The 25,117-nt window shown below is 38.7% G+C and overlaps 1 protein-coding gene and 1 pseudogene across 2 annotated transcripts; both read right to left on the reverse strand.

Moving 5' to 3' along the window:
• Window positions 1-1,283: 1,283 nt before the first annotated feature.
• On the reverse strand, window positions 1,284-7,877 carry LOC129347370 (DNA repair endonuclease XPF-like). Of its 2 annotated transcripts, XM_055004329.1 has the most exons (4): window positions 7,593-7,877; window positions 5,144-5,173; window positions 3,154-3,334; window positions 1,284-3,036 (listed from the first exon to the last, which is right to left on the reverse strand). In XM_055004329.1, the coding sequence occupies exons 1-4, from the start codon at window positions 7,596-7,598 to the stop codon at window positions 2,978-2,980; spliced, it is 276 nt and encodes a 91-aa protein (XP_054860304.1). In that variant the 5' UTR covers window positions 7,599-7,877; the 3' UTR covers window positions 1,284-2,977. The 2 variants fall into 2 exon arrangements, with proteins under 2 accessions (XP_054860304.1, XP_054860303.1); XM_055004328.1 differs by lacking the exon at window positions 7,593-7,877 and having other exon boundaries at window positions 5,144-6,653.
• Window positions 7,878-10,516: 2,639 nt separating this feature from the next.
• LOC129347380 (zinc transporter ZIP11-like) lies at window positions 10,517-24,063 on the reverse strand (annotated as a pseudogene).
• Between the last annotated feature and the right edge of the window lie 1,054 nt (window positions 24,064-25,117).

The raw sequence follows: 25,117 nt of genomic DNA on the forward strand, positions 1-25,117 counted from the left end.
AAAGTTTGAATAAAACTTACTACTGTATTCACAGACCTGTGTGGAAGTCTGTTTGTGCGATGGAGAGCAAAGACGTCAGTTTTCAGATTGGAATTTCTCTCTGCTCCTTGCCAGCGTTGGAACAAAGTGGAAGAACTGGGGCAGTTATTTTGAGAGGCCTTTTAACTATGAAAAACTTTTTGCATTGAGCTCTGCCTCAGTTTCTCACACATCTGTATGCAGGTTTGGGAATTATTATTGTTTTATGTCCATATTCTGTCTAGTAAGAGGGCATTCCTGCACAAAAAAAAGCTTTTGGGGATACATGGCTGTCACTGAAAATGTTTCAGTGAAAATGTTATTGCAGTAAAAGAATTTAAATATGAGAAGCAAAGTTTCAAAATCAGAAATACTTACAATGCTGAAAAACAGCCTGTGAGAGTTTCACTAGAAGCATTTTGTTGTCGTATTTAACTGCACTGGAGGAGTTTGCTTCGTACTGGGAGGTTTAATGCAACATTTGTAATGAACTCCATTCAAATGTAAGGGAGTAAACCCTGAAAAACGATACATGGAAAATATGGGCAAACATGGTGTTGACAGTGGGGATGAAAATGCTACATTGTCTTGTGTACAAAAAAACATGGAATTACATTTTTCTGCAGTATATACTATGACGTACTTGGAGAAGAGCAAGGCAAAAAAAATCACATCAGAAGAAAAATATATTACATAATATATATTGTTAGTATGTTGTAAACCAGGAAATCATGCATGTATATGCTACCATTCCATGTTTCTAACTTTGTGTGTTCTTTCTGCTCTAGTTTGTGTTTTGTCTGCAGGTATCTTTGTTCTTTGGAGTGGCACTACTCTGATCTGTGGTTACAAATCCGACCAAACTCTGGAGTGTTTATTGTTCTCGTGTTACATTTATTATCTGTGTCTGTCTGCTATCCCTTCCTCTCTCCTCTTTACAATCACCCTAACCAGGCGAGACTAATGCCACCGTCCCTGAGCCTGGTTCTGCTGGAGTTTTCCTACTAGAATCACTGGATTTGTTGGGTTGCTGGGTGACCCACGATATGAGGTGCCCTGAGGTCATTTATGTTCTGAATCAGTGCTTTACAAACATCAATCAATCAATCAAACTTTATTTATAGAGCACTTTTCATACAGTTAAAAATGCAATGCAAAGTGCTTTACAACATTAAAAACATTAAAAACAAGAAAACCCATCCCTCCCTCCCTCCATATATACATATATGGACACAACTGCAGAAGCACACACACACACACACACACACACACACACACACACACACACTCCCACCACTGACAGTAGGGAGACATGGCATGGCACTGACGATTGTGGAAAACGCCTCCATTGGGGTCGTCCACACTGGGAGGAGTCGCAGGCCATGACCACTGGGGGCGCTGGCACCCAGACCCACAGACCCACAGACCCACAGACCCCGACAGACAGGGGGACCCCCACACCGAGGTGGGGAGCCCCCCAACCAGCCGGACCGAAGGGACTCATGGACAGCACCCCCAGCAGCAGACCAGATACAGCCCCCAGTGTGGAGGACCCCCTGAGGAAACACTGGAGTTAAATAACTACAAATTTAAAACTACAAGACAGAATAAAAGACCTATAACATAAGTAAAAAGGTGAAACGTTAAAAAAAAAGGAAAAATACATACGAAAATAAATACAAAATGATAAGAACATAAAGATTTAAGAGGTTAGTTAAAAGCCTGATTAAAAAGGTGAGTCTTTAACCTTCTTTTAAAAATATCGACGGTCTCTGCAGTCCTGAGGTTCTCCGGCAGGCTGTTCCACAGGTGGGGGCCATAGTAGCTAAATGCCGCCTCACCGTGGGTTTTTGTCCTGGCTTGTGGTTGGATAAAAGGCCACTGCCAGAGGACCTCAGGATCCGTGAGGGTCGATATGTTAAAAGGAGATCAGATAAATAAGAAGGCGCAAGGCCGTTAAGACATTTAAAAACTAATAAAAGAACCTTAAAATCGATCCTGAAGCGGACGGGGAGCCAATGCAGCGACTTTAAAACTGGTGTAATGTGTTCCCGCCCTCTGGTCCTCGTCAGCACACGTGAATTTAATTAAACAGCTATGCTGCTCTGGAAAGCTATACTTTGAAATAACACATTATTATGAATTTTAAAAGAATTTGACATTTTAATATTTCACAATGTAAAAATATTTGTTTCTGAGTAAAACTAATACAATTACACACATTTGCAGAGTAGTTTCCAAAATACAATACAAATATTTGCAATATTAAATTAATTCTGCATATTAAAATAACACACATTTTGATGACAAAAAATGATCCTGATGTCACTGAAAAGTTATTCACATACATCGGTCAAAATATCTGATTTACTGTCCATCATGTCTGTTTGGTCTTCTGAACAGGAGCAGGAACATCAGCGACATTATGCAGAAACTCATACAGCAACTTGGCGTTATTAGCATTCCCAAGTATTTCTGCCAGCTTGTTCTGGCTGAGTTTGGCTAGGTCTGCCAAACTGTCTGCATTTTTAATAAGAGCCCTGTAGTTTTTCATATTGACCCCCGGCATTTTCAAGAGGAAGTCATAAGGTCCGGGGTTGTAGAGGTCTGTTGATTCAGCCACAAGGTCTGACTCAGCTGTGACCGCCTGAGCTGCTGAAGCATCGGGTTCGGGTTGGCCTTGTTTTAGTTCCAGGAAGAGCTCGGCTGTGGTGTGTGGGGAGGGGCACCAGAGTATACGGAGGCGAGGGAAGTGCAATGTGAGTAAAGTAAGCTTTGAAGAAACATCATTTGACAAATCTCATGACGGAAGTCTGACCGGGCCATGAGGGAAAACGGTTTAGCCGGGTCGAACTCGATGAGCAGCACTGCTTTCCTGTAGTAGCGGGTCATGGAGAGGCACTGGGTGTAGAGGCGGCCGCTCTGCAACGAGCCAATCAGGTCACTGACGCTCTTACGCTCAACGCAAGTGTCTGGGGTTAAAATGTAGTCGCCAACAGGAGTCCAGGAACAAGCAACCTGAAAGTCACACCAGAAACATGCAATCAAACAGGGAAACAATAAATAAATTACAAAAATGAAGCAGGAATTTTCCCTCGATCAGGCACTGAGAGCAACTAAGTACTTCTAGTTTACCTGAATTGGAGCCAAAGTTCTTCTGGCTGGAGCGCAGGGACTCGAGCAAATTGAAGAAGGTGACACAGTCGTACTGGGTGAGGTAGAGCAGGAGGACCCTCAGCACCTTCAGGTCCTGAACCAGAGCCTTGGTCTTTGCTCCTAGCTGATGCCACAGGGGGTCCAGGTAGTGACGGATAGTCTGGATGGGAGTGAAACAAACAGAACTTTAAAGAAAGAACATTCACCTCCTTCATAGGTTATCAGTGAGGTATTACAGCAACAGTTGTGCTGTTACAAGACTTATTTATACAATTTCCTTCTTTAAATACTGCAGTAAAATAATCTGTATTCATATAAATCTGGCATGTCCATTCACTAAAATGGTCATGTTGATGATGTCAAACTCCTGAACAAACAGATGCAGTTTTCTTGTTTTGGTGTTTGTCTCTTTTCAAGTTCGATCAGGTCAAACAAAGAATGAACTTGTCCCCAACATGTTTAAATGAAATGTGTTCAGTCTGATATTCAGTTCAGTCACATTACATTTTAATTATATTCTACCAGTTTACTACATATGTCAACTCCAGGAACCTCATATAATCAGGTTAAGAACAGTGAAACCCAACAAATCCAAAGTTTCCTCTTTCTCCAAAGAGGAGAGGTGCATCATGGGAAGTCACCCAGCAGTCTAGATTTATAGCACCTTCCTTTAGTCAGAGATACAGACATAACTATGTACTAAATTCTTCTCTAAACATGCAGTATCTGTCATCTTCTGACTAAAGCACATTTAAATTACCAGTGCATCCTGCTCCTCCACGCTCCGTAAAATGTGAGGGTGAATCATACTAACCTTTATGTGCTCCAACACATCTGCCACATCTGACTGCACCAACCTGAACACTTGCTAAATCCCTCATCAAGACCAACCTGTTCAGAGCTGCTTTAATATACAGAACTAATTTATTGTGTGATGTGTTTTACGTTTTTATAATGTGACTATGTAAAGTGTCTTTGAGTGTGATGAAAAGCGCTACACATATAAAATGTATTATTATTATTAGAAAATGCATTCAAATAAAGTTGGAATAGATCGATCAGACATCATCACTGCAGGTTCATTCAAATAAAATCTGACCGGATCATATCCAACGTAAATCACGATGTTTAAACATAAAGATATCACCTAAAATCAGATAAAATACATTTAAATAAAATCAGAGCAGATCGATCAGACATCATCACTGCAGGTTCATTCAAATAAAGTCTGATCAGATCACATCTGACATAAATCACAACATTCAAACAGAAATATATGAAACAGAGTAAGATAAAATACATTCAAATAAAATCAGAATAGATCCATCAGACAAAATCACAACAGGTTCATTCAAATAAAATCTGACTGGATCACATCTGACATAAATCACATGAAACTTAGTTAAGGTTGCTGGTTTTAAAATTAGTTAGCTGAAGGCCCAGCTGCCTTCTTACCTCCAGTGAAGCCACGTCGTCTGTCCCTCGCCTGCATCAGGACCCTCAGATTAACGACCCACTTTGGCTCTGGACCCGCTGCCTTCGCACGAGGCTTAGCAGGGGCCCTACGATCCAGACTTACCTGTCGGGACTCCAGAGTTCCCGCTGCAGACAGGTTCCGCAGGACCGCCAGGCTGTTGTGGTGGTCGGACTCTGGGAACAGAACCTTCCTCCACGAGCAACCTGGCGACCTGCGGGGGGAGCTGGAGGGAGACTGAGGAGAGTGACTGGGTGAGTTAGAGGAGGAGGAGGAGGAGGAGGAGAAGAGCAAGAGGAGGGAGAGCAAGAGTAGAAGGAGGTAGGTGAAGTAGTTGAGGAGGGATCGCAAGGAGAGAAGGAGGTGGATGAGATAGGTGATGAGGGAGAGCAAGGAGATGGAGAGGCGAAGAAAAAGGTGGGTGAGGGGGGAGATGAGGGAGGGAAGGAGGAGGAGGAGGAGAAGTGAGAGTGTGTGGGTGTGAGAGGGGGAGACCTTGGGGGAGGAGGCGGCGAGGAGACGAGGCTGAAAACAGAAACAAAGCAACATTTCACTTTTGCTGCATCAACAACCACAAACAGTTTCTGCTCCTCACATGTTTATATTCATCTGATGACAGAAAAAACAGTTTTACAGTCAAAGAGGACAAATACAGAAAACGTTCAGAATCAGTCTGAGGACAGAAAATGTTGAAGCTGCTCAGTTACTGATGTCAAAGACGGACATGATTCACAGGTTTCTGCTCCTTAATATCATGTAACAGAGGAGCTGAATGAGGAGCATCATGTTGTTGCACTTTACAGAACGCATACATGGAGGTTTTACTGCAGTAAAGTTACTGTGTACAACAGGCAGTACTTCTATTTCTGCACGGACATCGTTCCATTTAAATCCACAGTTTGTGTGTCTTTATTCAGCAGAGATGTGCACACAGAGCTCTGCAACATCTCAAACCAACTTGTATATATTTAGCTTCTACATCTCCCTCATTTTATAGCTTACCTATTATACTTTTAACGTACACACTGTCAAAAATGGAGAAAGTCTAGTAGAAAGAATGCCAGAAAAAATACATAAAAATTAGTGGAATATTGCATTGAATGTTAAAAAAGTGAAAATAATAGGAAATATCTGGAAAATGTCTGATACTTTTTGTCTATTTAAATACAGTACAAAACAGTGTCATTTTATAGTGACATGTTGGAATAAAACAAATTGCAAATTATAAAATGTCTTATGTGGAAATGATCATGTCAGTTACTTGTGTTTTCACAATTAACGTGTACATTTTTTCTGTGATCTTACTAGTTACTATTTGTAATTTTGCAAAACAGGAAAAATAATCAGAAAAATAACAAAAATTGCATTACATTTAAAAACAAACAGCATTTTTTTACAGTGTAATACATCATGTTGATGTACTTAAACGCATCATCAGTGATGTTTTCTGAGATCACTGGATATTTCTGTAATAGTAATATTCAGTGTAGACTTTAAAAACATATTATGTTCTTCTTATTATATCTGGCTGGAGTCATATTTATATCTGTCACTTCCACAAATTTATCCTAATATGAATAAACACGGATTTAAATACACTCACATTCGGTAATCTACAAAGTTACACATGTAAAAGCATCATTTTACCGGATTCACCACAATCAACCCAATTAACCACATTTGTCTCATAACATATTAAAATGAATTTTTATCGGAAAGTTTGACAAGAGGCTCTGAGGGCCTTCAGTGATCCACAGAGAGTGTTTACAAGATGATGCCACATTCTCCATCACCACCATAAAACACTGATACACCGACCAGCTGCAGCGCGCAAAACCGCGTGCGTAATTACGCACGCTGACCCTTGGGTACCCTCACCATATTATGCGCATCCAACAGAAAGCCTCATCCGAAATTAATAAACAAGCGTGAGCTTCTGTAAACAGTTTTATGGTAAGATTTTTTTATTATTATTTACTTTTATGAATCTCCAGGTTAGAAGTTGTAAAGAGTTGTGAGGAGACCGTGGCGCCTTGACGCAGGACGCGCACATATACAGTCACTCACAGTTGTATAATAAAACAACAAAACAGCTCTCTGTCTGACTCGGAGTGAAATATAAATTGAATAATAAAACAACAATGAGTGAAAACACATTTCAGACTGATGAAATAACAACATGTGGAATTTAAGTCTCCTCAGTGATGATACATGACAGATTCCACAGTTTCTAACAGTCAGACGCTGAGTTCACTTCAGCTCTGAGTTCAGAACAACACAAATCTCACAGTGAGTTTTAAACATCTGAACATTCATTTATAAACAGGATCAGCTCTGAACATCTTCAAACTCAGCTGCATCGTTTTAACCTGCACGTTCTGACGACGTGACGTCTCCTCCTAACTTCTCCTAATAGTTCCATCGTCTCCATGGTTACCAAAAATACAGATTTGAGCTTTTTTTAAAAAATGATGCAGTCGCCATTTTGTTTCTACACATTCAAGCTAATTTTGACTAATTAATGCCCCTAATAAATAAAAAACAACAATTTTAGCAGATTACAACAGCATTATTAGCGACCTTTTAAATCATATTGTTCACTGCAGCTTTCTTTTCGATGCTCAATCTATTTTGTCTTTTAATGCACTTTTGTTATCTCGATGTCTACTTTTATATTTTATTTCTATGATTTTAATGTATGTCTACATTTAAATCATTTTTCTGAATGTATTTCTTTGCCATTTTAAAGCACCTCGAATTGCCTTGTGTGTGAATCGTGCTACACAAATAAACTTGGCATTTTTACAGTAAAATTGAACAGTGTCACACCCAGAAAACATCACTATCACACAAATTCTGTTACATGACAAACTTCCATTTTTGTACTGAAAAGAGGTCAGTTAATGAACTAAACACAGAAAAATCACGAGTTAAATGTTCCTACCTCCATGGTGTCTGTCTGGACAGGTGCTGCTTCTCTCCGACTGCTGCTGTCTTCTTCTTCTTTCTTCTTCTTTAACTTCCGTCCGGTGTCCGATGAGTTTTTTCCGTCAAAAATTTACTTTCCAACAAGCTTTCGAGCTCAGCTATCCAGCTTTCGGGTCCTTTTGCGAAACGATCACGAAGACGTCCAAGTGCAAAAGAGAACGATGGAAGGTCTGCAGGCCTTTTATAGGCGCATCATGTGCTGTTGCCATGGCTTCCAATAGAACACGCACGGGCCTGTGCGTGGAAAATGTTGATACGTAGTTAAATGAATGATCTATACTGTACATTTCTTTTTTCCATGTATGTGCAGCAGTTTCCATCACCTCTGAGGAGCCCCAAAGTTATCTGACACAATCCATATGAACGTTTTAAAAAATATATATTATTAATATAAGATGTGGAATCTGTTTTGAGTGACTTTAGTGGGAACAAAATCATGAAAATTACATTTTTTAACTAAAATCATCTTTGAGTCCTGCAGCTGATGTGTCCAAACTCAGCATCACTGTTCAAAACAGGATTTCAAAAGACATTTTTTGTCTGCTTCATTAATCCTGCCTGCACAATTTAAAGAAATAAATACATAAATAATATAATTTCATGACTGAAATAAACCTTTTAAGCTGCAAACATTATTACTGTGATGTTTGGTTCATATTGTCTTTAGTTGGTAGAATAAGGGTCAGAAAAGCCTCATGATGAGCATTTAATTCATTTCCAGACAAAACAACTTGAGAGCTTGCTGCTGCTTTGCCCAAAAGTTCTATCAAAACAACTCCAAATTTTATGGTGTTTGATTTTCTCCAAATGAGCTGTGAGTGCAGCAGTGTTCTTTTTATTAAGTTGAGATAATCATGGCAGATATTTCTTTTTTGGCAATATATCAAATTTTATATGGAAATCTACGTCCGAGAAATCACTTCCAACTAAGCTCCCCATTACAAAAACACCTCTCAAGGAAGTGTGTTAATTCCAGATCACATGACCTGCTCCACATGATGTCATTTCCTCCTGAAGAAAAGCCTGGCCAGACTCCAAGGCTTTCTGCGTTATTTAACCCTCCTCTTGTCCTCATTTACAGGCACCAAAAACTATAGTTTCCTTGTCTGAAAAAAATCTCAAAATTCAGCAAAAAAAAAAAAAAAATAAATCCCCCAATTTCTGAAAAATTGCAAAACGTTCTGGAAGAAAATTCCAATAATTCCTTCAAAGTTTCCCTTAAAAGTTTAATTTTAAAAAATGCCCCAAATTTGGAAAGAAAATTCTTGTAAATATTTTCAAAAAAATTGTAAAAATCTTCCAAAAAATCCTAAAAATATCTAAACTGATTACATATATGTCAGTAAAACTTCTAATATTTTCTTTAAGAACATTCACAAAAAATCAACCAAAATCCAGCGAAATTCGCTGGATTTTGGTTGATTTTTTTGTGAATGTTCTTAAGAAACATTTTTAACATTTTTTTTTTCCACCAAAAATGTTCAAAGATTTCCCAAAAATGTTAAAAATGTGGATATCAGCCGTTTCACTGTGAAAAGATTATTATTTTTTCTCCACATTTTTAAACTTTTAAATGGGTCATTTTGACCCGCAGGACGACACGAGGGTTAATGACATATTTTCACCACAAGAGGGCAATGAAGCCTTTCTGCTCAGCCACAGCGAGGCAGCAGGTGAACAGACACAGTTCAAAGACTCGGCACTTGATGACAGCAAAAAACTGGTGCAGATTAAAGCTATGGGAGCATCTTTACACTCACTGATCTCTTTATTTATGAATATTCTGGACTTCCAGCAAGGGAAATAAGGATTTTGACTGCTTTGTTAATTTGCAGATAACAGCAGTGAGGTGCTGATTAATAATTTCCTATTTGTGAAGATGATCTGTCATGTTGAGCTCTTAAAACTGAACATATATTATTATTTTCTTCTTATTCTTGTTTTTTTTGGCGTTTTTTTGATGATTTTTCCTGGAGGTGCTGCACACAGAAGATAATGTTTGGTCAGTTGACCTCTGTGAGCTCTTTGCTGAGTGATGCTTTTAATCTGTTTCAGAAGGGACTGCTTTAAGCAAAGAAAACAACTAAGGAGATGTCAAAACTACTAAAATCAGGTTAAGAACCGTCCAACGCACTATTAAAGCCTGAAGGATAGTGGTGAACCATCGTCTTTGAGGAACAACTGTGGTCGAGCGTTTCCACACACACAATGCGAAGGGAACTTAAGGGATTGGGACTATAAAGCTTTGTAGCTCTAAGAAAACCATTGATCAGTGAGGCTAATCAGGAAAAAAAAAGGTGTCAATTTGCTAGGTAGTATAAAGATTAGACTCTGGAGAAAAGAAAGGTCATGTGATCTGAAGAGTCCAGATTTACCCTGTTCCAAAGTGATGGATGCATCAGGGTAAGAAGAGAGGCAGATGAAGTGATGCACTCATCATGCCTTGTGCCTACAAGTCTGTGGGGGTCAGGGTTATGATCTGGGGTTGGTCAGATTCAGTAACATTATGTTCCCAAAGAATGCGGTCAGCTGACTACCTGAATATACTGAATGACCAGGTCTTTCCATCAATGGAGTTTTTCTTCCCTCATGGCACGAGCATGATCCAAGATAATGATGCAAGGATTCACATTGAGAATGAGTGGTTCAGGGAGCATGGAACATCATTTTCGCACATGGATTTGCCTCCATAGAGTCCAGGCGTCCGCCCATTGAGAATCTTTGGGATGTGCTGGAGAAGACTTTGCGCAGTGGTCCGACTCAATAAGATCTTGACAGAAAATTAATGCAACTCTGGACAGAAATAAATGTTGTGACATTGCAGAAGCTTATCGAAACGATCCCACGGTAAATGTGTGTCATCCTCAGAGCTAAAGGCCATCCAAGGACGCAACTTTTTATTTTTTAGATGAGCAGTGTATGCAGTCTATATTGAGAAATATAGTTTAATCTCGTGGTGATACGTTTGCAATTGGTCATTAGGTGCCGACACTGCCCATTTTAGGTGAGCATGCTTGGAAATCTTTATCTTTTTCATAACCAGTTTGGTGTGACTGTAGTTGTTACTGTTGTTGGCTTAATGAAGCCAGATAATGAAAAAAAAAATCCTGACTAAGTTGAACTTGTCAGGATTGAACTTTCCTGGTCGTCATGGCGACATCAGCCCAGCCCCACGTCGAGTGACATCATCACTACAAAGCCCAGGATGGAGGTCCAGGATGCTAGCTTCCCGTTTCCACTGAAGAAACAGGAGATTAGCGTAAGACTCATCCGTGCTTCACTCTTAAAATTGTCTGTAACAAAATATCGTCCACCCTCTTCCCTCCTTTTCCTTCTCACCTGATTTGAGCCTCAGGTATGATGTCATCCACCACCACGTAGACCATCGCCCCAGCAGCAAAATGCCAGCGCATATGGCAACAAAGGTTCTGCCAAAACAACAGCAATGGCACCAAGCAACCCAGCAATGGGTTCTACCATCCCGCTCAGCTGACCATACCTGACGATAGAGCACTGACAGTAAGGGTACAGCTTTAAAAATGTAAATGTAGTGTTCTCAACAAAAGTTTACACACACTTGTAAGGACCATGTACATTATGGCAGTGTTGAGGTTCCAATGACTCCTATAACTCTTAGTTTTCTATGATGGAATCGTTGAAACACATGTATTTATCACAAGAAACAATCATGCAGTTTGGTTCATTCTTAAATTCATTATAGATCTTTTGGAAATATGACAATCTGCTTTGTCAAAAATATACATGTAGAAATGCTAATATTTGGTTAAATGTCTCTAGGCCATTGTTTTTTTCCTCCATTAGGCACTTGTGTCAGCCATCCACAAGCGTCTGGCAAGTTTATTGTTGTATCTTTGACCACTGCTGCTGACAGAATTCACACTTGTTTCTTCATCACAGTCCACAGCTTCTATATAGGGTTATGTCAGGACTTTGGGAAGATCAGTCAAAAACCTTAATACTTAACCGATTTACAATTTCTTTATAACTTTTAATGCGTTTGGAGTCATTGTCTTCTTGGACCACCCAACTGCATCCAAAGCCAAACATTTTGGCTGATGATTTTAGGTTTTCCTGAAGAATGTGGAGGTAATTCTCTTTTTTCATTTGTCCATTTACTTTGTGTAAAGCACCAGTTCCAGTGCGCAAAAAACAGCCACATGGGCATATTACCACCACCACCAGGAGTTAAAGGCCTTATTTTCTCTCATCCAAATACATTCCTGGTCACTGCGGCCAAATAGCAGAATTTTTGTTGCATCTAACAGAGCTTTACTCCAGAAGGGCTTTTCTTTGTTAATGCCATCAGCAGTAAACTTCAGCTGAGCCTTAAGGTGCTGTGTCTAGAGAAAGGGTTCCTTCTTACATGGCAGCCCCTCAGCTCATAGTAATGTAAAACATACTTGACTGTGGACACTGACAGCTGTGTTCAGCAGCTTATAATTCAATGCAGACCTGACTTTAGGTCATTCTTGCTCGACTCTTGACCATCCTGTCTGACAACCAATTGTCTGTCAGCAGCAGGTGAAAGCTTGTGTTTTCTTCGCAATCATGGCAGTCACACAACTGTACAATGCACTTTGTATATACAAACAGCTATTGGCACAGGTGATTTGAGATCTATAGTTGCTTTGAAATGGCTCCAAGTGACTTTCCTGACTTGTTCAAGTCAATGATTTGCTTTTTCAGATCTGTGCTGAGATTCACAACTGTTTATGTCATCAAAACTGATAATCTATTTTTTGACCCAGCAGATTTTGTCATATTTCTAGAAGATCTACAATAAATTTAAGAAGAACCAAAATACATGATTGATTTTTTGTGGCAAAGACATGTGTTTCAATAATTTCATAATAGAAATTAAGAGCTGTAGGAGGAGGAAATTGGAAATCCAAGAATGCCATGATATACGATACAGTTCAAAAGTTTGTGGTCACTAAGAAATGTCCTCATTTTTGAAAGAAAGGCAGTTTATTCATTGAAGATGACATTAAAATAATCACAAATACAGTCCAGACATTGCTAATGTGGTAAATGACTATTATATATGGAAACAGCTGATTTTTAATGGAATATCTCCATAGGGGTATCGAGGAACATTTCCAGCAACAATCACTCCTGTGTTCTAATGCTACATTGTGTTAGCTAATGGTGCTGAAAGGCTCATTGATGATTAGAAAACCCTTGTACAATTATGCTAGCACACAAATGAAAGTGTGAGTTTTCATGGAAAGCATGAAATTGTCTGGGTGACCCCAAACTTTTGAACGGTAGAGTACATGGTCTTTACAAGTGTATGCAAACTTTTGTTCACAACTGTATGTGTACTCAGCCCAAGCTTTTGCAAAGAGATGTTTAATTAATGCATTCTCAGACACAGTGTTTAGGAACAGACTTGTGTCTTTCCCTACCAAAAGGCTGTCCACGTTGAGACCCCTGAACCTCGGAGCGGCAGGCTCACTGCCAAGCCTTCTGGGAAATTCTGGATGCCAATACCGATGGCCAAATTTCTGCAACACAAAACAATTTATAGTGAGACCATTTCTCTTTGCAGCAAATAATAGCAACTCACCACCAAGGGCTATTTAAAAATAAAAAAAAGTTTCTCCCATCTCACCAGATGTAAGGAAAACAACAGTGAGAGTTATTGACTATGGCAGCCACTCTCTGAGGACAGCAGTGCTTTTAATGCTAACATGCTTACCATGGAAAAGCTAACATGTTTAGCAGATATACTGTTCCCCATGTTATTATTTGTTAATTTCTTTACTTTAAATACAATTAAAAAAAAAAAAAAGCCAATCTGGTCAAATAACATTTGCAGTGAATATACATTTGTTTGTTCTATATTTGCACTTGATTTGTGTAACTGTTATAGTGATAAACTAGAAAAGCACTCAGAGAGGGCAGTACTCCGTCAAGGCTGTTCATTCCCCCATATGGCATTGTCAGAAATATAGTATTTTTTTTAGAAATGCAGCATTTGTTTATCAGTTATTGATGATCAGAAATCACGGCAACATCGAATGTGACTATTTAATATAGATGTACCCACAAACAAAATGACCTTGCGTTGTGCACAGGCGTGTGTTATGCATGTGTACGTTATGTACAGATACTGAATCGCGTGACCTAAATGTGTAGTGGGTGGCGGGAATTGATGGGACTCGGAAACAACCCAACAACTTAATCAACTGTTCCTTGTATCATTTGCGACGGTTAAGTCCCTATAAGTCTGCAGCGGTTGATATGTAGTAGGATCGCAATCATGTGATTGTCAGCAGGCAGCTGACGTAGTGTTCACTTGTTGTCATAGCGACAGTGACGCAGTGTCGCTATCTTGCAATATACAAATCTTTAATAAATCCGTTGATCCAGACTACAAGCCACATCCATGCCAAAATCTAATCACTTGATAGATGTGTCATTTCTGACCTTCCATGAAAATTTCATAAAAATTTGTTAACATGTTTTTGAGTAATGTTGCGAACAGATAGACAGACAGACAGACAGACAGACAGACAGACAGACAGACAGACAGACAGACAGACAGACAGACAGACAACCCAACGCCGATCGTCGCACAACTCCACCGTGTTCCTTGGTAGAGTAACTAGATAAAGTAGACATTCTACTTAGTCCACCTACTAAGGCTTATAGGATAGAAAAGATTAAAAAAAAATAATTTGTCACCATGAATTAATCTCTCAAACAGCTGTCAATATCAATCAAAACTAATATATGTAATCTTAACTGTCATTAATTGCTGTATATTATTTAAAAATGATGGTTGTGTGGCAGTGCCTCCTAAAAACAGAACTTCCAAAAGCTAGTCTCTAAACAAATGAAGAAAAATTCAACGAAGCTACCTCAAATAAAATCCTGTATATTAGTCCTCACACAGCTACTTCCCTACATTGCAAAAAGTAGTAGCATTTGGAGCTGGCAATAAGCTTTGATGATGTTAAAAAGTTTGTATCTGGAACAGAGTGACTCGGTCCAATGCTGCGATGAAAAATTGGTACAAAAGTAAGATGGATTACCTGATCCTGGATAGCAAAACATGAGATTTCAAAATCCAGATCATTCTGATCCCGATTCAAGTTTTTCAACAACTTGAAGAAGAGGACCGCAAAGGTCACCAGAGTTCAAGCTCTGGGAAAAATGAATGGCTGTAGAATTAATCCAACAACTGCATGAAGCAGGAATTCTTTACAGAAATGTTGGATTTATAGGATTTGTGCATGAAATGATTTTGTTGTCCTAATTTAAAAAAATAACAAAAAACAAAAAGACTGCATTTAATCCTGGATATGCTTTATGTGTTTTACAAATGAGAAAACACTAAATGTTTTAAGTGCTAAGGACATTCTGGCAACACTCATCCCAGACATGGTTTTTAGCTGCAATACATTTTTCATAATCAGAGTCACATCTGTGATTCCAGACAGAAGTCTACCTCTCAACAACTCCCACACACAGCACAGCACCAGATAGCTGCCATGTTCTCAGCAGCTGTGATGCAGTTTAACATCGTTATTTGGATCAACAGCATGTGGTGTGGACATAAAAACTGCCAACAACCAGAGCAGAGATGATTACAGATGCCTGAACTGCCATTCATCTGTTGGACATAGAAATGATGACTGCTTAACTGAACAAATTAAGTTTGGTAGCAGTTGTTCAGCAGTTGGGGTGATGTTATCTTGAAAAAGTTCCCCAGATTATCTGACATGGACAGACAGAGCGACAGGCTGCTGACAATTATCATTATTCTAAAGAAATCCTAATCTGCTTCTTGTTTGCACCTGTTTTTAGGGCCAAACTGCCCACCTGTCTCTGCAGTACTAATCTGGAACCACCGGATGTCAGCAGAACACAACACAACACCAGACAGTGCATTACTCTGTCCAGCACCTGAACAATCCTACTGCAGATATGGGCAACTATGAAAATAAACCCAGATTTGAAACATTCAACACCTATAACTTACCCTGAATCATTTAAATCTTGACATCAAACCAACCATGCCAGATTGCTATGAAGTTTTGCATAGATTTCCCTGAATGTCAGGAGTTGAAGCCTAGCAAATGTAGCGATTACATGAACTTTTTCTATAGCACCACTGAGATGGCAGTGTTGGTCTGTCACAAAACCAGAGCACATGAGGCTGAAGGTTCATGATGGACTTCAGACCCCGCTGTCGTATATCTTGGACACTCGGGTGAATACAAGAGCAGACCTGTCAACTGATCACCACCTGGTGGTGAGTTGGATCAGATGGCGTGGAAGGCTGCTGGACAGCCCCGGTAAACAACAACTGTTGGATGGATGCCAGGTAATTTGGTGCATCCACAGTGCCCAGAGGATGAATCCCGATTGCTTATATTTCCTCTAGTGTCAGCACCAGATCAACACTTTGAAACTCTATAAGCTCTATTTGCAAATATAAGCCAGCTAACACACTAAAATAAGATATTAAACATGTTCAACGTTCCAAAAACCCTTGTTATTAATGACAACAGTGGCTTTTAAGTGAACTACAGTCAGGATATTGTTATATGCACACATGCTTACAGAGAATACACGGGATCTGTGTTGTGCTGGGAGCTGAATTTTTGCTGCCTATAAGCTAACATTGGTTAGTATTGCAGACTGTTGGTGCCAGAGGGGAGACTTTGAGGCAAGACACTGAAGTGAGCATAAACGTCTCATCCTTCATTTTTTTTTTTTTTTAAACTAGAAAGTTCATCCTGATTCCTCTATGAAAGAATCACACGTTTTAGGCACACTAGAAAATCAGGGTAGGTCTCATTTTTTTAAAAGTTGCGTTACAATTTGTGAACACACAGACAATTAACAACAAAAAGTAGCACATTTAAATTGGTTCACATTCTTGCATAATGTACCTTTAAACATTATACCTACTAAACATGCAAGTATGATCATTATGAGCCTGTTAGCTGCTTCACAAACTTGTTTATATGTTTGCTGTCCTAATAATCTTGCACTAGACCACCTTTCAGTTATGCCTGATGAACACTAGCACTTCTGCCACTTAGAATGATAATTTTGGGCCCACCTTGAAAACTGCTGACTTGTCCATCATTATATGAACAGATATTGATCAATAAACATAAAATGATTCAATATCTCATGAAACTAATTTTAACCTCTTGATTTCTCAAACTGACTGACTTTCTCATTGAGAGTCACTGAGATAAAATATTCATTAGATTTCTTTACATACAGTGAAACCAAATATGGTGATAGTGAATACACTCGCACATTCTCAGGTGATTAACCCGTTTAATCTCAAATTTTTCCCTGCAAAATAAGTGCATGTATTTTACTCCTTAGACCTCTCTAACACACAATACGTATAATTCTTTTCATTTCATGTTGGTTTTGTTAGTGAAAACATAAGCTTTATACTCGGCAACAATTGTTACCGGTGGGAAACCGCATTGTCTAAATTTACAAAAATTTTTCAGTTTGACCTATTTACACATTTTTTAAAAAGTAAGAATAACACTAATAAGTGTAATATATTATAACTAGGCATGGTTATAAGTATGTTCACAACTTTATAAGATAAATAAAGATACCATGGCAATGCATACTGAAGAGAACTAAAATTGACAACATTGCAATTACTGCATTTCACAGTCTCATAAAGCAGTTAAATAACTGTAGAGCTAAGAGTGTTTGATCTTACAAAATAAGAACTGACCATAGTTTACAAAAATAAAATAAATTCACATTGTGGCAGTAGCTCAGATTGACTATTTACTGACCACTAACATCATGGCCAGAAGATGAGTGTACATAATGCTTTCATGCAATTGATAGCTGTTTTGTGTATGGAAACATCTTGTGAGCATCCTTAGAGTTAGAGGATACATCAGCAGGAACAAATCAACAAGGTCTGCTTTAGTTTGTTTCATGCAGTCAGTTCCTCCATAGGTCACAAAATCTGGTTTATTGGATGGACTATGTATTGACTATGTATGTATGTATTGGACTATGTATTATACTAGTGGCAACAAATGTTGCCATGCTTACGTTTACTCTTCTTATGATCAAAAGATGCATGCAGGCATAAAATTCTCATTATATATCAGTAGTAGACCCTTTTAAAATTGTATGTACAAAATATCTCAGTCATATCTGTAAATTAAGGTATTTAAATAAATTCTTCTTGTACAAGTTTGAGGCAGACATCTCCTTCCATCAGTGCAGGCAGGAAGTAAAGAGGCCTAATCATGTGACCATTCACACTCGTTACATGACATTGATGCAATTTAGAGGAAACAACCTATTCTTTGATTTTAAAACTTGCATTAGCTGTCCAAAGCCAAAACAACACTTTTAGAGAATAAAAATTAAAAGAAAAATGAGCGGCAACGATTGTTGCCAGTGGGATTAAATGGGTGCACATTCCTGCACACTTGAAGTATTACTTTTTGTGACTAATAATTCCTTTATAACATTTGCTGCCACTTTAACACTGCTGCTTATTTGTTTTGTAATATTTATTACCTTCTGAATGGCAACACTTACATTTACATACCCCTGTTTACTGTTATGTGCTAAAACACCAAGTCAAATACCTTGTATATGAAAACCTACTGTCAATAAAACTTTTCTGAATCTGAGTCTGACTTCACTTCATCATTTTGCTTGCTAACAGCATAATTGTCACCAGAAACGTGGCTAGTGGACTAGACTAGTTTTGTGTTCAACTACAATAACCTACCTTGTATTATAAAAGCACTTTGAGTATAATTAATCTATGTCTTCTTCTGAAATTCCCATTCTGTTGTGTCAAATGCATCCATACAGAATGCACAATTTGCTGCTGAAAAGTCTGTAAGGGTATTCTACATGTACTTACAGTTCCATCATGTCACCACTAGATGTCAGTAGCATGCAACATAGTCTAGGTATAGGCACAGATGGACTAACTGACCATATTCTCACAGTAACCTTAAGCCCACTAAACCAATCACAACCATCTTAAAACTGAACACAAACCTAACCATTTCAACTTCATATCTAAACTTAACAATCTCAAGTTTTATACTTGCAAGATACCACTTGAATCCATAATTATGTCTCCAGCTAGAACATTATATAAAACATTTCACCATAGTCAATACTAAAATCGATAGACAAACCTGTCAGTCTTCATTCCTCACTTGTAAGTTTGGAGCGAGATGTTTTGGATAAACCAAGACGTGTCTGGTATGTACGCTTCCTTGCCTTGACATCAGTCTTACCTGGCACTCTCAAAGGTAGCAGACGAAGTCTTTCCTATGGCTCCAAAACCAACCCCTACAGCCAAGCCCTCTGCAGAGAGAAAAACACACAGTTGTGAGTTAATGTGCTTCTGCCTGTCTGTTACATCATAAAAAAGAACATTTTAAGAGAGCGAGAGGTTGAAAGAAGACATTGTTGGCAAACTGTAGACAATAGCACAATAAGTGAACAAATCAATGTGGGTTGAAACACATACTGAGAATGAAAAACACTAGGCTTGTCTTTTCAAACGAACACTGTGAACTACTCACAGCAAAGGTCTGTGGGGGTTTCCAGGCCAAAGCACACACTGGATTCTTTTATTTGTCTAAAGTCAGGTTGCTACCGATGAAACCTGCTCTACACCGATAAGGCACAACATGAGAACCACTGACAGGTGCAGTGAATAACATTGATTATGTAGTTACTATGGCACCTGTCAAGAGATGAGATGTTAGACAGTCAATGAACAGTCAGTTCTTGAAGTTGATGTGTTAGAAGCAGGAAAACTGAGCAGCGTATGGATCTGAGACACTTTGACAAGGGCTAAATTGTAATGGCTAGACGGCTTGGTCAGAACATCTCTAAAACAGCAGGTCTTCTGGTGTTTTCCCAGTATGCAGTGGTTCCTACATACTAAAATGGTCTAAGGAAAGATAGCAGTTGATGGTGTGGTTTTTCAGTGTTCTGCTGGGTATTGTTAGGTCCTGGCACTATTACATGTACTACCCACTTACACACTACCTCAGATCACACACACCTTTTCAAGGCAGCAGTATTCCCTGATTGCAGTGATCTCTTTCAGTCGAATAACATGCTCTGCCTTACTTCAACAACTGTACAGAACAGTTTGAACAACATGACAGATATGATAGAAATGACACCTTGAAGAGTTCAAGGTTTTGACTCTGCCTTTAAATTCCCCAGATATCAATCCTATCTAGCATCTGTGGTGAAAAAACAAGTCTGATCCATGGATGTCAAACCTCACAGCATCCAGGATTTAAAAGATTTGCTGCCAACATTTTCATTTGATAGGACACAGGACACCTTCAGAGCTCTGTAGAATCCAGGCCTCAATGAGTCAGAGCTGTTTTGGAGGTATGAGAGGAATTTACACAATAATAGACGGGTGGTTTTAATGATGTGGCTCATTAGTTTATGTGCACAGCCAGCCCTTGTGGAATGTAGACGGTAGAATGAAACATATTTGCTGAACTTCTGATCTATCATTGACTGTAAATACAAGAAATTACATTGTGCGTTTACTGTGAGATTCTGGGAATTGTCCGCTTGAGATTCTACAGTTATTGTACACTTTGAGATACCTCTGTTTCTGCAACTGCAGAGTTACAAGAGCAAAGCGGTACTATGAGGGATTTCTACCACTGTAACCGCTGTATCTAGAGGCTGTCTTTCTTCTTTCTTTGCATACTCTGCACACCCTGAGCAGCATCTCTCTCCTCTGATGTCCCATTTGTCTCATTCGTTATGCCTGTCACATACACTTAAAGTACTCAACGTTCGAACTGAAACTGAAAAGGTCACAGAGTGCAAAGTATCTATAAGTGTATTTGTATGTTTGAGAGGTTTGTGTGTTTGAGTGTATGTGAAGTCAGATCTACAGGCTGTTTTGCATTTCATACCATAAGATCAGAGATCCATTCTTACGCCTACTTCAAACACTGACAGGCAGTCACGTCCTGTCATGCCATTAACATCTAGGTTACTACAATGCTAAAACATGCTAATTCTCCGTTTCCTTGTTTTTCACAGCTAGCATTAAAAACAAGATAAGAGCAAGCATCAAGCAGTAAGTTGTGCCCCCAAGTTGTTTGCAAACGATTTAACATCGTAATTAAATCTGTTGTGTCCAGGGGATGGATGGAGTTTATTGAAGTCTTCTTGGGCTCACATGGGAAATCATTTAAAATATAAACTTGATATTCGGTCTAAGGAAACTGGAAACCACAGAGCGACAGAAGAACCAACAATATCTCCTGTTTTCTCCTTTAATGAGTCGACTCTTCTTGTGCTTTCAGACCAAAGAACTACAGACTCTTCACAACCTGCTCAAACTCTTGGTACAGGACCTCACCACACGGGTCAAGAAGGTTTCTGTCTCATTTCTACTCTGAAGCTCACCTTCTCCTGCTCAAACTGCTGACAAATGTTTCTGCTGCTCTAAAGTCTGGTCTCCAGAACTTCCTAAAAACTCTTGAAGTCTCTTCTGCTGCAGGTTGCTTTGTAGAACTGTTCCAGAAAACCTCACTAAACCACATGGAGGGGCCTCAAGATAGTCGTCCAAATGAAACCATACAAAAACCAAACTAGCACAACCCAAACGCTAAAGTCTCCTGCAGCCTACCAGAGAACCTCTGAGAACAGAGAATCAGGACAGGAACTCTTACCTTCTAGACAACCAACGCTGGTTCACAAACAAGAACACAGAATGTGTCTGACCAAAAACCTCTGAAGACTCACTACAGCCAAGATAAAGACACAACTCAGCTGCACCAAATCCACTAATCACTGCACACATTAGCACCATGTGCTAACTGTGGCTAAAGAACCTCATTTACCAAGACAACTATCCGGTACAAAGCCCTAAAACACACCAAGAAACACATTAAAGACGATTTTACTGCTGGAAGCTGCAAGCCAACGCCTAAAGAACAAACTAAAGCAATGGAGCCAAACCCAGTTCAGTGGTGAAGAGAAACAGAGGAAATGTTTGTCTGCAGCCACATAAAGCAGGAAGACACTGAGCTGCTCAGGTGTTCCTAATAACACCAAGCAGCCACCTGGACAGCCAATAGGAACACAGCTTACTGGAAGTCCAGAGGGCTGGGTTAGTGAAGGAAATTTAGTTTAAAGTTGAAGCAGAAAGTTAACAAAGAAAGTTGAAAACCACCTTCGGATACCTGAAATCTCTGAGTTTTCAGACAAAGAACACCTGAACATGTCAAACTGGTTCCATAGTAGAATCATCATTGTAAAAACGTCATAGTATGGTGTGTTGCTCAAAAAACATTACGACCCGGCTGTCTAGGGTCACTGAGGAGCAACATAAAAACAGGACAAACGCTGGTTTCCAGGGGGTTAGGCGGCTATTTATTTGAAAGAGGAAGTTTACAACAACACATGTGAGCAGAAAAATCACAAAGTCTGTATTTAGTTCAACTGAAAATATTAGTTTTTGTCTTTTGTATTGACCAAACTTTTTAGGAAGTAGATGAAGAATAATTAAAGCTCTCATGTAGAAGTCCAACTTGTTTTGGATCTTTGTGGAGAGTTTAATCTTAGAGTTTGTAAAGCTATCTAGTTTTTAGAGTCACATGGATTGTTTTGACATTTAATAACCGAGTCCTGAAATAAAATTACAGTTGTGAATTTCCTTCATATAGTCTGTACTAAACAAGCAACAGCAGCATAAATCTCAAACGTCATTATGAGGAGTCTGGATTGAGGTTTCTCACTTGATAATGATCAAAATATGAAATTTAGGTTGATTTAAAGGAATATTCCACCTTAAATCTCTGAATGTTGACCTAGAAGTTGGTTTCAGAGCTCACCTTGAATGCAGCCGTCTGCTGTCTGATTGTCTGTTTTTCTCATTGTAGTCTTCAATAAAGTCTTTTTCCTCATGTCAGGATGTGGTGAGACTCTTTCTCAGTCTCTGCAGACGTCCCTCATTGTGCATCTCCAGAGAAGAAACAGAAAAACTGGTCACTGCTTCAGCATCAAACGCTCTCCAGCATTGAGAGTGTTTTAGGAATTCATTCATTGTGTTGTGAACTTTGAAGGAGCAGAAACTTCACAGCTGTCAAAGATATGAGCTCCAATTCTGGATGTTTTAGGAAATGAAGTTCATCAAATTTGCTGATAACTCTCATTAAATTACTGAAGAAATTTAACATAAAAACCTGTAAACTCTCAGGCAGCTTTTGTTAAAGTTTGTCTGTAATTCTAACATCATGTTCTGGAACCAGGACTCTGCAGAAGTTCCTTCAAACAGATACTTGTGTGTTTCTATTTAAGGCCTCAGGTTTGAACATACAGCAGAGGATTAGAAAGGAGTGATTTTAATATTTAAATCAGTCCAGTAAATGTTTGGCGTGAAAATTATTAAAATTTTGATTTAGATAGATTTGTGTCAAATAATATTGTAGAGTCTCACTTAAATATATCCAAATGAGTTCAGTGTATTTACATTTTATAGAATATTTAATTTCTTAATCTCAATACTGTAGGGTCGGACCCTAAATATTATAATAATGATGTAAATTTAAATAATATTTTAGTGCAGAGTCATAAACTTTAATCAGCTAAACTTACATAATAAATATCACTGCACAATCTTAACCTGAACATTCATATTATTGAGGTAAATTTACATAAATCATGATATTCTAGAGTCTTAACTGGAATATTTCTAACATTAATCTTTTTGTATTGTGCTGATAAACAACAATAACCCAACTTTCAGATAATATTTGTTGTCTGTGATTGTGAGACTAAATTCCTCCACATTCTGGAACTGGACTGCATTTCCCAAAATGGAAACATGGACAGAATTTAACACTCATGTATCCATGGCAACGCTAACGTTTCTGCTTCTTACCAAAGTTCACAACACAAGTAAAGATTTTAATGTAAAACTTCAGGGATGACTGCTAACCATAAGTATTCTGATCAATACTTCATGATCAATATCAGGACAGATGTTACAACTCCAGCTGTTCCATTAGACTCCAGTTATTCACAGAGAAATTAAAACATCACATTCCTCATAAAAACTAGATGGGACTTTTATTGAATAAAGTGTTGGTGAATAAACAGTGTAAAAAGTGCAAAGCAGCTCCATTAAATCAGGAGATGTGAGACGCACTAGGAGACATGGTGAGAGTCTCCATCCAAGCAACACGGTCTGTATCTCCCCCTCTCTCACCATCAGGACAAACGCTGTAGGTGAGCTGTCTCTCGCAGATTGTTTTCACAACAGACTGATCTACCACATTGATGTTCTTTGGATCAGAGAGGTGATCTTGTGTGAACTGCTGTATGCGCGCTCTCTCTTTTTGTGATTTCAGATCGTCTGCTAGCATCCCATGTGGTCTGCGTGATAATCCATCCGCATCTCCGTTCTGCCTTCCTGGGCGATAGAGGAGTTTGAAGGAGAATGTGGACAGCGCTGCTAGCCACCTATAGCTGGTCGCGTCAAGTTTGGCCGAGGTCAGGATGTAAGTTAGCGGAAGACTGCCTCGAAGGCTTGCTGGCAAGCTGGCGTCCAGCGCCCTCCAAAGGAACCAGTCATGTTGAGCTTCACTGACCAGGAGAGGTCAGAGGCCAAGTACCTTTAGAACTTACTTTTAGTTCAGTTCTTAAACGTATACATCCAACTTCTAAATATCTATGATGATCACAGATCTGAAATACCACTGAATAGGTAATTAAAATAAGATCAAACATGATATGTTTATCTCATACTGTTCCTAAGATAACGTTAAAAGTGTAAATATGCATACAAACTGTGAAATTTCAGGATACACTCAACAATAAGAAAATAAGATTTTGAAATAAGAAGTATTTGGGTCAATATGTAATTGCAGGACTTACTGTAATATAGTTGACAGGTATCATAGTTGACATCTTTGCTGTTTTCAGGCCTAAAATCAGCATGGCCGCCTATAACCAAACACCACATGGCATTTTTGAAAGATTCTTCTAAATATTATATATACAATTGAGTAAAACTGAAATTAAAAGTTATTCATGAAAATAGTGCAGTAAACCTGTCATCATGTGATAAATCCACACTTGACTCACACACAACTGTATATTAAATAACTCAGAAAGCCTTGGAGTCTTTTCTTCAGGAGGAAATGACATCATGTGGAGCAGGTCATGTGATCTGGAATTAACACACTTCCTTGAGAGGTGTTTTTGTAATGGGTAACTTAGTTGGAAGTGATTTCTCGGACGTAGATTACCATATAAAATTTGATATATTGCCAAAAAAGAAATATTTGTCATGATTATCTCAACTTTATAAAAAGAACACAATCAAGACAATTTTTGAAGAAGTTAATTTTATTATTGTTTAGCTGATTAGAAGGTGGTTGTTATTAAATTTAGACGGTTAATTAGTTGACATTTTAG

This window comes from Amphiprion ocellaris, chromosome 18 (genome assembly GCF_022539595.1).
Source record: "Amphiprion ocellaris isolate individual 3 ecotype Okinawa chromosome 18, ASM2253959v1, whole genome shotgun sequence".
In the NCBI taxonomy this organism is placed as follows: domain Eukaryota; kingdom Metazoa; phylum Chordata; class Actinopteri; family Pomacentridae; genus Amphiprion; species Amphiprion ocellaris.